General features: G+C 38.8%; 1 protein-coding gene across 5 annotated transcripts in view; it reads right to left on the reverse strand.

Moving 5' to 3' along the window:
- Nucleotides 1-17,299, reverse strand: part of agtpbp1 (ATP/GTP binding carboxypeptidase 1) — a 46,252-nt gene that overhangs the window by 21,766 nt on the left and 7,187 nt on the right. For 2 of the 5 annotated variants that reach the window (XM_081350049.1, XM_081350051.1), the window contains 11 exons: nucleotides 12,220-12,287; nucleotides 12,053-12,116; nucleotides 11,179-11,325; nucleotides 10,838-10,990; nucleotides 10,581-10,674; nucleotides 6,663-6,700; nucleotides 4,403-4,611; nucleotides 4,125-4,302; nucleotides 3,747-3,847; nucleotides 2,593-2,709; nucleotides 1,137-1,630 (listed from right to left, as the gene is read on the reverse strand). In XM_081350049.1, the coding sequence (XP_081206175.1) occupies nucleotides 1,137-1,630; nucleotides 2,593-2,709; nucleotides 3,747-3,847; nucleotides 4,125-4,302; nucleotides 4,403-4,611; nucleotides 6,663-6,700; nucleotides 10,581-10,674; nucleotides 10,838-10,990; nucleotides 11,179-11,325; nucleotides 12,053-12,116; nucleotides 12,220-12,287 (1,663 nt within the window). The remainder of the gene's footprint in view (nucleotides 1-1,136; nucleotides 1,631-2,592; nucleotides 2,710-3,746; nucleotides 3,848-4,124; nucleotides 4,303-4,402; nucleotides 4,612-6,662; nucleotides 6,701-10,580; nucleotides 10,675-10,837; nucleotides 10,991-11,178; nucleotides 11,326-12,052; nucleotides 12,117-12,219; nucleotides 12,288-17,299) is intronic. The other 3 variants (XM_081350050.1, XM_081350053.1, XM_081350052.1) reach the window with 3 other exon arrangements.

Consider the following 17,299-nt stretch of genomic DNA (forward strand, 5'->3'; position numbering starts at 1 on the left):
CTTTTACTGGCACTACGGAACTTCGGGGTTCGGGTAGTAACCCGAGCACAAAAAGAACTACAAAATTCGACTGCTTTACGGCATACGTCCCTTCCCCCACCACTTCCTCAAATTTGGACGTGAGTGTTTATATACTGTCTATGGATGTGAGAGGCCAACCAGCGTTTGTTTTTGGCTTTCGTGCGTATGTTTTTGTCATGGGGGCTGTTTACACCTGGCCACTTCATGCGTTTTCTCAGATCGGATAGCTATCTGATCGTGAAAAGACCAGGTGTAAATGTCCTCTCACACGCATTCAAGACGGATTTGAATCTCAAAGTGAAAGTAAGTCGCAGACGCTTATCACACAATCATCATCATTAAAAGTAAAGAAACGAAATGATCTTACCAGGGCTGTTACTGCTGTTTTCTCTTATTGCGGTCTTTGATTTTGAAATTTTAGCTGATGATCAATAAAATGCAGCTCATATCTGCTTTCGGTGACGTGCACTCCATTAAATCTGCATATAGCGCGAGAATTGAAGATCGGATTTAAATCCGTTTCGCAAAAACACATTTATGTGACCAGGTGTAAATGGAATTGTTTTGATAAATTAGAAATCCGATCTGAGAAAACGCATTAAGTGGCCAGTAAATAAATCTCTTATTTGTAAACTTGTTTGCATTCTATGTTGTATGTTGTTGCGCTTGCTTGAAGTATGTCATTTTTTTATTTACGACAGTGCAAGTATTCCACAGCGACTCTAGGTGTTGCAGTTTGACAAAAACACAATTTCTCCACAGCGCGCCTTTAAATACACATTCATCTTTCAAGCAGTGAAATATCCCTTAAGTTAATAACTTAAATTTTCAGTTTGATCGTCACATAAAACTTTCGTATATCTTCAGAAGATTTGGAATATAGTCCACAAGACACTTTAATCATGCTTTTATGGTGTTTTTAGAGCTTGCTTGACAATCCCTGGCTTTTGCTGTATGGAAAAGAGCAGTGTGAACGTTCAGCTGAACATCTCCTTTTGTGCTCCACTCCAACGGGTTTGGAATATCTTAACAGAATTACATAGAAATTTGAGGTTTTGTTTACCCTTTCAAGTACTATATTTCACAGCAAAAAAAGTAAAACATTTGTTCAGTACCTCTGCACACCATAAACCCTCTCTAGAATGGGCTCGCGGAGGTTGAGTGCCACATGGCCAAAGTAATCTGGGTATGCCACCTCTGTGTAGGCAGGCACTGAGCGTGTACTCTTCACCATCTCCAGGTAGAGGTCAGGGTCATGCAGTGGCAGCAGTGCCGCTGTATCTGGAACTTCGAGATCCGCTTGTTCCCCGCCCTCCTCCTGAGACCCATCCACAGAGCCTCCATTCACGCCACCATCTAGAACCAGACGACCCAAACTATAGACCAGATCGCAGTCCGATTTGCCGTCTGGGTTTTTTGATATAGAGATGCCGTCCAGCTCCAGAGGTGATCTATCCGAGTTGGGCAGCATAACGTCTCCCTGTGGAGAACATCTGTTATGAGGCCCCAAGGATGTCGGCGTGGTGGGAATAATAATGGGACCATGATGAAGCTCTGGGTTGACGCTTGATAAAGGAATTAAAGATCTGGGGCTTTCAAAGTCATTTTCCTGAGAACAAAACAGAAACAGTGATCTCGTTTGGAGTGTTTGTTTTGGAATCTGGTGCGTTTTCTCCATTAGTTCGGTTTGTTTAGGCATAAATGAACATGACAATCGCGCTCTGTTTCGCACCAAAACAATCGCCTGAATGAGATCGCCTGAACGACGTGGTCTCGGCCCCATTGAAAACGAATGAAAATGAAACAAAAGCGGTTTGGTCGAGGTGAGAAATTAATCCAACGCAACGGACCAACAAACCAAGTGGAATCATAATTCATAACAAGAAATGTGCAATATAATAAACAGCAGTGTCTGATTCTGTGAGTGAGCACATTATCGCAGTTAAAAACCAAAAAAGCGCCTCTACATCTTAAATTGTTTTGTAATTGCTCTTCACCATGCATTGCAAGAATGCTGTCCTGACGAAGCCTTGGTTCCCGCTCTAACTGCATTCAATTTTATATATATTTTTATCAGTTAGAGCAGGAATGTCTCTCCCTGTTCTAGCTTGTACTATCTTGAATGATGACTGAAATTCTTTATTATTATTTACTTATTGAACACTTTCACGTTTATTGCCTTCTAAAGATGAATCACGGAGCGAACTTGCCAGTCCATCTTGATGAATGATGCAGAGGAAACATCTTTGAAATGTTGCCTTGTGAAAGCGAACCGAACCAAGAAGAAAATGCTATATTGTAACAAATTAAGTCCCCATTTCAATACAAATCTACGGGTCTGAAAAGCACTGAGAGAACTGAGTTTCATTTTAAGAAGTTAATGCAACAAAAAATAATAATTGTGCTATGGATAAATAAAAAGCAAAGCTCACTTAGATGAGCAAAATTAACTTAAGTTCTTAAAACCATTTAGGGCAAGTATTTTTATGTCTGCTATTTTGTAACCAGATTAGTTTTTAATTTATATGCATTTTTATTGACCTTTCACAAGTTAATCAGAAATGTCCTCACCTCAAAATTCTCAGTGAATTCCCGGCAGAAATGCTCGTAGATTCTGAGCTCATCAAACGGACGCATGTTGGTCTGTCTGGGCCGCAGTTTGTTGATATCTGTCTCTATGTCATCATTCTGTAGTGCATAACAAACCTGATCAACATCAGTATTCCAGAACTTTGATCACTCTTTTTCAAATATTCTGAACCTCCCTTTAGGCCAACGAGTAGAGACAAGTATTCATAGGATAGGATTGCGTTAACATGATAATATGTAAATATTAGATGAAAACCTTAAACTTAAATGAAAATTAGAAATGTTGCCTGGGCAACTATCTCAAATAAATACTAGTAAATTCAAGTAAAAAAATACCTAAAACTTAAACTGAAATAAAACTAAATAAAAAAGCTCATAACAAAGTTACTAAAATGTAAAATAAAATTGCTTTAATTACTTTAAATGATACCAAAAAGTAATTTATTATTATTCATTTATTATTTATAAATTATTTAATAATTGTAATTTATAATTAAATAATTCACAAAGTGATTTGATAAAGGGTGAATCTCAAAAGAAATTAAAATTAATTAACAAAATTTAAAAACATAATAATATAAGCTAATTCAGAATATTAATGAATACTACAACAGTATATAAATAATACTAAAATAACACTAATCTCATTTAATATTGTTAAACTATTTGTAATGTATCTGTGAACCACACAAAAAAAGCTTGGATCATGTTCACCTCAAAATTTGAATAATAATAAAAATAAAAAAATAAAAAAAATAAAAAAAATAATAATAATAATAATTATATATATATATATATATATATATATATATAATTATTATTATATATATATATATATATATATATATATATATATATATATATATATATATATATATATATATATATATATATATATATATATATATATATATATATATATATATTATTTCAGTATAATAATAATCAGAATTAGGGTGAAAAAAATGCAAAATATAACAGGGGAAACGTAACATTTGACCCATATAAATATTAGATGGAATCACATTATAATTGCCATCAGTCACCCTGTTCTCTACATATTGGTATCAGCTATTAAAAGACCCATTTCGTTTGATCACTAGAATCTCAGTGAAGTTTAATGAGACCATTGTTACCTGTGTTTTGAGACCGGTTTCATCCTCCTCATTTTCCGTGTCATTTTCTGTGTCGACCTCCGTAGCTTCATTCTCATCGCTCTCATCAACTACATCATCCACTAACACAGAAGACAAAGGGATCTCTTACCAATGATGCTACACCAGACAAACAACACTGACACTTTATGCAGTGCAATAAGCTAATATTAAATATTAAAAGCTGACATATTTAGATTTTTTTTTTTTAAATGGACAGGACTTTTTTCTTTATCCATTGAGGATTAATAAATCATCCACAATAACAACAGTAAAGACAATAAATATGGTGCATCAGAATTATCATGCACCAAGACCAATAAAAACCACAGCCCTCTGACACCTGTGAGTGTGTTTTACCTCCTGGCGGCTGGTTGTACAGCTGCGCCACCGGTCCACCAGCTGGCACGTGTGGCAGCGGGTGGAGAAAGACACTTTTTATGGTAGGCAGTGGTAGGCGGTTCTTTGGAAAGCACTTCCTCATAATTAGGCTGGAGGTATTGACCAGTGGATCTAGTGTCCGGACGGGCAGGCACTCCTGAACATATCACAATAATATATCTTTATACTGTGGAGAAGCTGTTTGGCACATTCCAATGATATAAAAAGTAAAAAAACTTAATCCAAAACTTTCATACAGTGGATGCGTTATAAAGGATCCTCATCCCACTGGCGTCTATGAAGGCCTTCCTGCCAAGCTTAATGTTAGTGATGTTTTTGATGCATCCCAGGATGCTCTTGCGGATGACCACATGGCGGTGACGTGTGTCATTGCGATGCCAATCTTGGTAGATTGCAAGTAGTGTGGGAAGATATCCTCTGTCCACCGCCCTACGGGCATTCATTCCTAAAGAGCACACACACGAGAGATAATTTGTAATGTAGTGGAAGTGTGTGTGTAATGAATGCTCTTAATCAGCAATGATGCATTAAATTGGTCAAAAGTTACAGTAAAGTAATTTAAAATGTAAAAAAAAATATATATATGTTAAATAAATTCTGTACTTTTGAACTTCCTATTCCTTAAAGAATCGCATATCAGTTTCCTCAAAAATATTAAGAAGCACAACAGCTTTCTGGAGTAATGATGCTGAAAATTCAGCTTTGCATCGCAGGAATAGATTTTAAACATTTTAGAATTTAGTAAAACTGAAAACAACTTTTTTAAATGTGTAATATTGTTCAGAGAGAGAGAGAGAGATGCATGTGTGAATTACCTGTATCTGTTCAGTGAGTTTAATTACTTAAAAATTAGCAATGTTACTCCCTCGTTGCTGAGAAATAAAACATGGTAGTGGATACATTTTTTTAGTAAAAGTTTCTGTGCTCCTGAACGTTTGTGTGTGTGCGCACAGTGTGATCGCTGATTTTGTGTGTGCGAGTGACGTATGCTTGTGTGAGGCTTCAATGAAAACAGTGCATTAATATGGCACAGTGATTAAACGGACCTGTGCACCAGCCAATCATAATCGAGTATTCAGACAGACCATATATATATATATATATATATATATATATATATATATATATATATATATATATATATATATATATATATATATATATATATATATATACATACACTCACCTAAAGGATTATTAGGAACACCATACTAATACTGTGTTTGACCCCCTTTCGCCTTCAGAACTGCCTTAATTCTACGTGGCATTGATTCAACAAGGTGCTGAAAGCATTCTTTAGAAATGTTGGCCCATATTGATAGGATAGCATCTTGCAGTTGATGGAGATTTGTGGGATGCACATCCAGGGCACGAAGCTCCCGTTCCACCACATCCCAAAGATGCTATATTGGGTTGAGATCTGGTGACTGTGGGGGCCATTTTAGTACAGTGAACTCATTGTCATGTTCAAGAAACCAATTTGAAATGATTCAAGCTTTGTGACATGGTGCATTATCCTGCTGGAAGTAGCCATCAGAGGATGGGTACATGGTGGTCATAAAGGGATGGACATGGTCAGAAACAATGCTCAGGTAGGCCGTGGCATTTAAACGATGCCCAATTGGCACTAAGGGGCCTAAAGTGTGCCAAGAAAAGTCAAAGTTTCAGTCAAAGTTGCTCTTCTATCAGCTTGAATAAGTCGGCTCATTCTCCTCTGACCTCTAGCATCAACAAGGCATTTTCGCCCACAGGACTGCCGCAAACTGGATGTTTTTCCCTTTTCACACCATTCTTTGTAAACCCTAGAAATGGTTGTGCGTGAAAATCCCAGTAACTGAGCAGATTGTGAAATACTCAGACCGGCCCGTCTGGCACCAACAACCATGCCACGCTCAAAATTGCTTAAATCACCTTTCTTTCCCATTCTGACATTCAGTTTGGAGTTCAGGAGATTGTCTTGACCAGGACCACACCCCTAAATGCATTGAAGCAACTGCCATGTGATTGGTTGATTAGATAATTGCATTAATGAGAAACTGAACAAGTGTTCCTAATAATCCTTTAGGTGAGTGTATATATATATTAGTATTATTATATTATATTATATTAAATGCATAACTGTGGTGCAAAAAGGTTAATAATTTAAGTATAAATCAGGAGATAAATCTGTAATATTTTCATTCTTCGCTAATATTTCTAATATTCCTATTATTCTCATTACTGTAATACAAACTACTACAATTTATAAATATGTCACAATTTAAATTATATCATTTTATAATTTACATTTATATAATGTTATTTTTACAGTAATGAAAATTTGATTTTATTTATTGTGATTAAAATGTGCAAAACTATTATGGGAATAAAGTCATACACAAGTCAGGTCATTTGGGGTTCTTTTTCTTGATGCAAAATATAAATTCTTCTCTTCTTTTTTGGTGTATAATGTTGACATGTTCTTTTTTGTGAGAATCATCCAAGGAGGCATCTTACCGGACTTCAATAATGCTGCTAGTGTGTCCAAGGCCACCCTGAGATGGAAAAAAAATCCAATAAATGAATAAAGAAAAAATTCTATAAATCAATGATCAATATCATTCTTGTAACAATTAGACAAAACTTCTTGGTTACTATTGTAACCTCTGTTATGTGTTGATATACCAACACTAGGGCTCGCTCTTGGGAGCCCCACACACCTCTGACGTATTCAGAAAAGGTTAATGGAATTGGCGACTGAAATTTGCATGTCCATCCACTCCCCGGACAACCGGGTATAAAAAAGGGCCGGCGTGCTTCACTCATTCAGGTTTGTGAGGAGCCAAGACAGCGTCTCGACCATTTCAGCAGCCATTCAGAGCTGTGGCAGGAGGAACAGAAGATCCAGGGAACGGAGGTTACAATAGTAACCAGTACGGTCCCTATCTGTCGGTCTCTTTGATGTGTCGAAATACCGACACTAGGGGTCCCTATACTAAAAGCCAAAACTAACGTTACGAGCTTCCGTAGTGCAGATGCCAAGTAAAAAGTGCACTCAACCCACTCAAAACCTTCCAACGTCCAGAGGTTATAACCCCTAGGCTGCGTCTCATTTCTCTGTCTTACCCCTTACTCTTACCCCTTCCCCTCGGTTTTGTGCGTTCATGCGAGAGGAAGTGGTGTCCCAATTCTCATTTTGATTAAGGGCTAGGGCCAAGGCGTAGGGCTACGTAGCCCTTGAAACGAAGTTTGCGGAGGACCACACTTGAAAGAGAGGGGTAGGAATTTCTCAGTAGTGCCGGCATCAAGCTTTTTTATGGCTGAACATCAAATTGTCAAGGAGTCGCACAAATGTAAGTATTTTCAGCAGTTTAATTGATATTATAAATATGACACTTGTGTTTTATGATACTTATAAAATGTTCAAGAGGTTTTAATTGTAATGTTTTTGTTTTGAATAGCTAGTTAACCGTTAGCTAGCAGCTATGCGCTATTTGCATCTATTGCCATTTGCCGGTTGCTAATGTTTTGCTTAGCTATGGTGTCACCGGCGCTGCCGTTAAATACAATGAAACATACGTACCATGACTTGATCTGTAAGCAGTCGTATGCGTCTGAGAAACAATCTTCTTCTTCTACGATGTCTTTGACTGATGGCACACAAGCGTGCAAAGATAAAGAGAGACTAGGCAATCAATATCACAACCTGAGACAACGGCATCTTCGTTTGTTTATGTCAACGTTTATCGCCTCTGTTGACGTAGCAGCCAGCTAGCGGAAAGGGAAAATGACGCAAACAGTAATCGAGTGGCGTCTCATTTCTTAGAGGAACGTTCTTCCCCCTACCCCCCTTCACTTGGTATCGAGGGGCAAGGGGAAGACGCAGACAAAGGGGTAGGGGAAGGGGTAAGACAGAGAAATGAGATTTGCCCCTAGTCTCCCTTCGCCCCTAGGGGATTTTCCATTGCATTTTGCAGTTGAGCACAACTGGTTGTTAACGTTAGGAAGCGTTCTCTTTCTCTACTGAAAAAGGAACACTATAGAGAGCACATCCTATCTGAAGGGGAGTTAATATGTGGAAAATACAAGCTATAGACTTACCTGATGGAAAGTACTACATAGGGAAGAAGTCTCTGCGGTGGGCTCCACCAACTAGGGGAGAGACTACCGACCACAGTGACTGGCGACAGAGCACAGCTTTGTCCAGGGGAAGACACAGTGTTCACCATCAGGGAAACCGAACAGTAGAAGAGTACATAAGGAACCGCTGTTAGGGAGTCAACACATATGGAGCAAAACTCAAGACACAAAGTTGTTGGGTGTAGCCCAGCCCGCAGCTCTGCAGATGTCTGCTAACGAGGCACCATTCCCCAGAGCTAAAGAGGCTGCAATGCCCCTAGTGGAGTGAGTCCTCAATCCCAAGGGGCACGGTAAGCATTAGAGCTTGGTAGGCCAGGAGAATTCACAATCCTGTGGGCCATTCTCATTCTAGTCGTTACTCGTCATGCTTACTTGATGCAGCAGAACATGAGGAGTTCATGAAGGTTCTGCATCCATTAAGGTTCTGGTGCAAATGTTCGATGCCTGGCCGTCATGATAAAGAGAGCCATGAGTATCGTGTGTGTGTGTGTGTGTGTGTGAGAGAGATCCAGGGGAAAGAGGATACTTGCTCTTCTGCTGATCATGTGGGAGCCAGGTGTTGTCTGGCCAAAGAAAAACGCTCTCCTCGCATCCCTCCATTGGGAGTGAGAATTGTCCACAATCCTAAGGCGAGCAGATCAGTGGCCTCTCCTCTCCTGGGTCGTCCATCTCTGGTTCGCTTTGAAGGCTTCCGAAGGGTTCTTAGTAGCCTGTTGACGTATAGGGCAGTGCTTTTTCTACATCCCTCATCTCCATCAGGTTAAGCCATAGCTGCCACTCCTGGACCATGAGTGTTGACATCGCCCAACCCAGAGCCTGCGGCGTGACCATCATAGCTCGTAAGGTGTAGTCAGTCACCGATTGCAGTTCTTGCATCATCTCTGTATCGGGACCCCACTTGTGCAGATCTCTCAACATCTGGCTTGGTAGACTTGCAGGATCGGCATAACATGCAGGGCGGAGGCGGCCTGGCCAGCATTGTTGTAAGCCCTCGAGAGACAAGGTAAACTTAGGGTGGTGAAGACAGAGGAGCTGGTGTACTGTGTTCTAGCAGAAAAAGGTGCTTTCCACAATTTCGCCAGCTCTTCATGCACCTCTGGGAAGGAAGGAACTGGGGCAGTTCACGCTCAGACTCCAAGAATCAATCGTCCAGCCACGAGCGCTCAGAATCCACTCCAGCCCAATGCTCGCTGCGGCCCAGGAAAGCATCTGCCTCAGACTGAGCCGTCACACCTGAGGGTGGAGGCTCAGGAGAGTCTTCAGCTTCTAAAGGTGCAAGCCCGCCCTCTAATGCTGCAATTGATAATTCATATTCCTCGCCAGCCCTGAACGAGAAATTAAGCTCACCCTGGGGCGAGCCACCAAACTCATCCAGAAACTCATCCGGAGGACACGAGTGTGCAGAGGAATGGGAGTCCCATGGGAATTGCAGAGGATTCATACCCAGAGGTAGAAGGACCAAGACGGGAAACATCTGAGGTGACTCTTGGTCTCTTGAAAAAGAACGAGAGCCGCAAGCGCAGCGTGCCCATGGCCATTTCCTCACAGTGAGGACATGAACCATTCAGGACAGTAATCATTGCCATCTGAGGGAGGCGTAAATCTACTGCTCCCAGAAGGACATGGACAAAAAGGCATGCTTGAATGATGTGCTCAAGGGGAACTCTCTCCACTTATCTGTGTGTGCGCGAGGAGAGAGAGAGACCACTGATTGACTCCGAAGAACAAAGCTGAATGAGTTAAAGGGATAGTTCACCCAAAAATGAAAATGCTGTCCTCATTTACTCTCCCTCATGTTGTTCCAAACCTGTATGATTTCCTTTCTTCTGCTGAACACAAAAGAAGATATTTTGAAGAAAGTCGGTAACCAAAGGACTGATGGACCCCATTGACTTCCATAGTAGGAAAAAAAATTACTATGGAAGTCAATGGGGACCAGAAACTGTTTAATTACCAACCTTCTTTAAAATATCTTCTTTTGTGTTCAGCAGAAGAAAGGAAATCATACAGGTTTGGAACAACATGAGGGTGAGTAAATGATGACAGCATTTTAATTTTTGGGTGAACTATCCCTTTAAGCAGGCCAGACCCCTCTTTTACACCAGGGGAGTGGCTGGACATGCAAATTTCATTTGCCAATTCCATTGGCCTTTTCTGAATACATCAGAGGTGTTTGGGGCTCCCAGGAGCAACCCCTAGAGTCGGCATTTCTACAAAACGTCGATGAGGCCGACATATAGGGAATGTGCATTATATCTTTCTCAGATCAGGTGAAAATGAACACACTCTACATACTTTAGTAGAGTGGTGCTCTTTTTGCTAAAGGGTCCAATAATATCGAACATGATCTCCAAAGCGCCACTCCTTCCCAGCGACACTGCATTTACCACTACAAAAAAGACAGAAAATCTTGAGGTTCACTAATGCCCTACTGTAGTGATGCAAAATGTATCATTGACCAAATCACATGTTTTCATATAAGCATATTGCAAAGGGATTTCTTATAGGAAATTTACTACAGAGAACATCAAATGTAATGCGAGTGAACTTACAGTTGCTTGAGTAGACCCGAAGCACCTGCAGGCATGGCAACAACAGCTTGTAGTTGTGCAGATTATGTTTCACTAGATTCACAGTCACATTCAGAGCCCCGTTCAGACGCGCTTTAACACCAAACTTCTTGTCTGAATAAGGAAGTGATGTCACTGGAAATTGTTCATTTTTCCACTGCAATTTCTGACATCTTAATCAAACTTCAACAGATTCAAATAGATAAATTATAACTGCAGACTTATAAGAGGTTGTTTGGATTGTACCAAAATATTGTGTATTCTGACTTTAGGTTACAGGGTTAGCAAAGCTAAAACAAGTGAAATGTTTGTGTCTTTTGTACCTTTCGGGCCAACTTTGACCAGTAGAGAATGAATGAGAATCATTAGCTCCTCATTGGCAGGAGGGTCTTTGCTGGAGCTCACTAGCAACTGCAGCAGAATCGCTGTTCCTCCCTTAGACACAAACACCCCGGTCCTACGGCCTCCACCTACCACAACAAGCACAGCAGAGTTAAATAAACATTATGTTAGACCTGACACAGTCATTCAGTCCTTCAGAAACACACTGCTTTGACCGAAGTCTCCTGATTACAGCTTTTCTTAGCTGATTCTAGTGTAGTGTACAAAAGGACTTTTATTGAAGTCTAAAGGTGATGATACACAGGGCAACTTTTTGAGCAATGTTGACCAGGTGAGACACAGGGCCCACGACCGATCTAAAGTATCCAGATAGAAATTTGTTGCACATTCTCAATGGGAAAGTGGCCAAGCATCATCCCTCAAAAATCTTGCCCCTTGTATCATCACCTTTAGAGTGCCACTTAAATTTTAAACTTTTACAGTTTTTCTATATAAATAAATAAATAAATAAATAAAGGGGAAGCAGCGCTTCTATTCACGTGCACTGACTCGCTAGCTAAACTGAACAACCAATCAAAGAGATCTCTCTCACTGATCCCACAGCTGATTCAGTCGGGTGAACTGCCGCCGACGTTAGGAACACACTGCAAAAACTAGCCCGACAAACGCTCACAGGCGGTCGACTGTCAGCTTGGTGGGTCACGACACTTAGTTTAAATAATTTAAGTACTTAAACTAATTTCAGTTAGCTGCCTAGGTAAAATTTCTAACTTTTTTAAGTTTTAAGATTTACATTATATTTTATTTTTACATTTTTTAATAGTTTTAGGTGACAATAACAACACTGAAACTCACCCACAGACAACAGTTCGTTCAAAATACCGAGGATGTTCAGATTGGTCTGCAAATCCCGTGTATTCTGTAAAGAATCAAGTAGATTAGCAGCAGAAAATGACTTGAGCTAAGATAAAACAGATGTGATTTCATGGCAGCGTAAAGTTGTCAGTTCTGATTGATGGTACCTCGAGAGATGATAGAATGACCTCCATCCCACCAGAGCCTTTAGACCCCACCTCCTTACGGGTCTTCTCTAAAACATGACAAAAACATTCTGTTAACATACAATTCATGATTCAACAGTTGTTCTTAAAAAAAAAAAAGGAAGCTTGTTTCCACCAATGAATAAAACAATTTAAATAAAAAAGGTAATTGTGACTTTTTATTACTTTTTTTATGACGCATTTACATCTAGCAATTTTGACTTTTTCCTCAGAATTCCAAGATATAAAGTCGTAATTGCAAGTTTATATCTTGCAATAGATATAAACTTGCAATTATATATAAAGTTATAATTAAAAACAAGCTTCAAAATAAAATAAAATAAAATAAAATGCAATTCTATGGGGGATAATCGTTAGTGATTATTAGATCCTTTTATCCATTTTTTGGATGTATTGATTTCTCATATTATCACACAACTCTGCTCCTATACATTAACATAAAGTAACACACAGCCCATATGTACATTGTTACAGGTCCAGGGAAATCGGGGGGACTGTAAGTAGTGAAAAACTTAACTTAACTATAAAAATGAGTGAGTGAGTGAGTGAGTGAGTGAGTGAGAGCCTGTTAGTGGTTACTCAAGCAGTCCTCTCTGTTTTCTTTTCTAGTCATAAAGTCACAGTATTCATAAATATGTTGAAATAAATATTAATACATATAAATACTTAATCAAAACCACAATAAATAAGTAAATAAAGAAAGAAAGAAAGAAAGAAAGAAAACCTAACAATAGCTGAACTCAGGTAAGTCGCTCAGGTAAACAAATCAGTTAAGTATCTCAAGTAAGTAACTCAGGTAATTCACGTAAATGACTGTTCATCTTCAGAACACACAAAGATTGTTTTAATGAAATCTGAGAGATTTCTATCCCTCCATTGACAGCTTACGCAACTACCACCAAGAAAAGTAATAAGCTCAGAACAGGTTTACTCGCGGGCCGATCTTTATCACGTGACTCTGTTGCTACACAGCGTTTGGAGATCCAGAGAGAAAGCGTTCGAATTTGCCACAGAACTAATATCGTCACTGGAAGATCTAGTGGGAAGCAATCAAATTTGGGTCAGAATTCGGTTATGAACCACAGATCATCAAACAGCCCTGACCTGGAAACCAGGAGAAGCATTGTGCCATGAACAAACAAGTTATAGAAGGTTTTTTAACCCACAAATCACCAACATTCACCAAGAATTTAACTGTAACCATGGTTGTGTGGCAGTAGTCAAATATTGTTGTGTTTTTAGATTATTCATCTCAGGGTTCGTACAACATTTTAAGAGTGAATTTCTTAAGTGCTTCACACTTTTTCCAGCACCTCATTATTTTTAATGTGACGATTTTGAAAACTAGTAGTTTAAAGATGAAGGAAAACTAACACTTTGTGGCAAAAACAAACGCTTTCATTAAAAAAAGGCATGAAATTACCATTATAACCAGTAGATGGTGGTGGAGGAGCACTTATTGGCTTAATAGCCATTTCTACTCCCTAATATGGAAAGGCTGCTCACTGCAGAGCAAATGGGTGGAGCTTACGTCTTAGCTCACCCTCGCTAGACGTCCATTGAGGAGGATGCGAATGTAATTTGGGCCTGATGGGTGGAGCTAGAATATCAAACCACACCCTAATCCTACCCACAACTCTATCCCTCCACCCCATTAGACATCCAGAGAGGTGGAGCAGGATGTCATTTGACTCTGCAGCGAGCGCCACTTGAATATATGGGAAAAAGTAGGAAGTCACAAAGTCTCATGACTATGCTTTCACTTTCCCTTAATCCCTTATATTTTAGTTGATGCTATTCTGAGCAATGTCTGAAACTTTGCATTTTGAGCAGTTCCTGTGTTTATTTGCCTCTTCACGATGAATCGCTTGCTGTATTCCTCGCTTTGGATAAAAATGCAAAATGAATAAATGTAAATGTAAATGTCATGAAAAACTAAAACTTTTCTTCAAATTATTATGACTGAATCATAAAGATTGCACAGCTCCTTTTATAATCACTGATGCTTTTGGTCAGTTCAGTATGATCCAATAGAAGAGCAAAGGCACATTTAATAAGAGTATTATTAACTTTTCCCTGTAAAAATTAGTTTTTTGCACGTTACTGTTGTTAAAAAAGTGAATTTTATCTCCATATCAATTCAAGCTCAGTGCTTTACTTTTAAATCTCCAATAAACAAACATGTAATATTATTAGTAACTGCACTTATTAATGCAAACCAATAGTAATTTTATGATTAAATGAACTTTATGATAAATTTTCCTCCAGCGCTACCAAATCAGGTGCTGGAGCCCTCAAAGACATCATTAAAGTAGTCCATGTGACTCCAGTGGTTTAACCTCAGTTTTAAGAAGTGACACGACTGCTTTGTTTGTGCAAAAAAACATAATTTACCACTATATTTACAACATTTTAATCTCCAATCACATGGATTACTCTAATGATGTCTTTACTTCCTTTCTGGGGCTTGAAAGTGGTAGTTGTGTAGCCTGTCAATGGAGGGACAGAGATCTCTCAGATTTCATCAAAAAGATCTTTAACTTCCACAGATGAACGAAAGTCTCGCGGGATTGGAACGACATGAGCGCAAGTAAATAATGACAGAATTTTCATTTTTATTAATGAAATCAATAATCAATTGAAACAAATTAGTTGGACATTAAAGCATGTAAATAACAGTTTGATATAAAATTTAGTGAATTTAACTAACCTTAAAAGTAAATGAGAGAGAAAGAGACGAGAGTTACTCAAGCGGTCCTCCGTGTTGTTTGAGGATGTGCTGCAGTTGTCATGGTAACTCTACTTTCTCTCTCAACTGCCACCCAGAATTTAGAAAATGCAACTTAAAGGGGTTGTTCGGGATTTTTGACATCGGACCTCATTTTTAAGTCAGCCTGGTTGTTATTTATCAGTGGAGACATTTTTAAAAAAAATTATCCAGTCCTTATATTTGGATAGTTAGCCGATGCTAGGCTAGCGCGAGTCAATAGGTATATGTTAGCCAGCCATTAAAAACCGTTTTACCCACTCCACAGTGCACCAATATAACACTAGACTATCGATGCAAATGTCCGTTGAGAGAATAATGTTAGAAATCAAACTTACCTTTCATCACATTGCATTAGTAATAATTTGTTCCCTGTAATCATAAGCCTTTGTCTACAGCAGCAGCGGAGTTATATTGATTACCTAGGCAACCGAGTGAGCCGGTCCACACATGATGCAAGAGTACCGGCATTTACCTGCCGCAGGCACACTGTGTGTTTACTTTTTGCCGCATTACTAACCGGAGCATAGTAAAATTCCGCAGCTGCTGAGAAACTAGTTCCTTTGGGATCATTGAGATGAAAGGTAATGTTTGATTTCTAACATTATTCTCTCAACGGACATATACATCGATAGTCTAGTGTTATAATTGATTTGCGTTTGGTGCACTGTGGAGTGGGTAAAACGGTTTTTAATGGCTGGCTAACATATACCTATTGACTCGCGCTAGCCTAGCATCGGCTAACTATCCAAATATAAGGACTGGATAATTTAAAAAAAAAATGTCTCCACTGATGAATAACAGCCAGGCTGACTTAAAAATGAGGTCCGATGTCAAAAATCCCGAACAACCCCTTTAACTATTCAATGTAAACTCATTATGCACCTTATTCCTACGTCCCATGACGCTTTGCGCGAATTATGGGTGTAACTTCCGTTAAGCTGTAGACAATCAGTGAAACGCTCGCTCTATGAAAGCAATATGTTAAAAAAGTGTCACAATGAGATGACATTATTCTACTCACCCTTCAACCATTGAACATTAAAAGGAAATTTAAAAGTGTAAAAGCATCAACAAGGTACTTTCAACAGACCAAATAACCCCAAAAGCGCGTAATATGTAGTAATATATCTGTATTATGTAACTTATGTTGCCTTGATCAAAAATGTTCATTAACTTCAGCATTACATGATACTATTTCAAAGTGATTTCCGTCATTTTGACAGATTATAAATTGCATTTACCTGTGAAAACAAACCTGGAAAGAGACTTGAGGAGAATAACGAGAGATTCTTCGTGCATTCCAGTGAATTATTAATGGAATATATCGTAAATTAAATTCGGGAGAACAGACCACAAATGTGCAGTATATGTTATACTTTTTCATACTTTTACAGCGGATTGCAAAGGGAAAAAAGAAAAAAATCACGAGGAAAAGAAAGCAGCGACTGAAAAGAGCTCTTGCCATAGATATTCTTGTTATAACACGTCACGTTAAAACACCAAGTATAACGTTATTTTCATGATGTCTGAAAATAAATCAAGAAGGAAAATTGACAGCTCATCCAGACAAACTGACAGATCAGCTTTATTTGTAGGGCAACCTTATGATTTGAAATTATTTGTTTCAGCCTTTTTGAATGGAAGTTCCCCAAACAGGAAGTGGCACCCATAATTCAAAATGCAGTAAGGTCGTCAGGAATAAGGTGGATAAGTAAAGTCCCATTTCACTCGGCGGCCATCTTTGAAACGCCTCTTGGGCATACAAGTGCAGCTCCAATCTCTTTGAAAGGGGAAACATCAAATTCTCCAAAACTGTTCACCAAGCTTACGAATTAAACTTCATATTTGAAATTACCAATGAAACCTGACAACAGCTGTCTAATAAATGTAGTTTCTACACGCTCCAATCATGACAGTCTTTGTTATAAGTAATTCAAAAAAATATTCGATGTAGGCTGGTCACAACATGTCTGAGTTTTTAACTGAATTATTAACTAAACAAGTTCCCTGCTCAAGGAGATTAGTCTATTGGTTTGAACCAGTTGCATAAACATTGCCTTTATGTTAAGCCTATGTTTTAAGTAAGAGTATGACCAACTAGCAATTAGTCAAGGGGCAATCAATCTTCTTTTTTAGTATCACATTAGACCAATCTACGTTTTTATGTAACTAACTTAAAACAGTTATGAACTGTTTTTAAGAACTTGTAAGACTAGTCGTTTATGCAACCGGACCCTGGTGTACTAGACAACTAAACTATCACCATCCAGA

Source organism: Scardinius erythrophthalmus, assembly GCF_964197995.2.
Source record: "Scardinius erythrophthalmus genome assembly, chromosome: 20".
Classification (NCBI taxonomy): Eukaryota; Metazoa; Chordata; class Actinopteri; order Cypriniformes; family Leuciscidae; genus Scardinius; species Scardinius erythrophthalmus.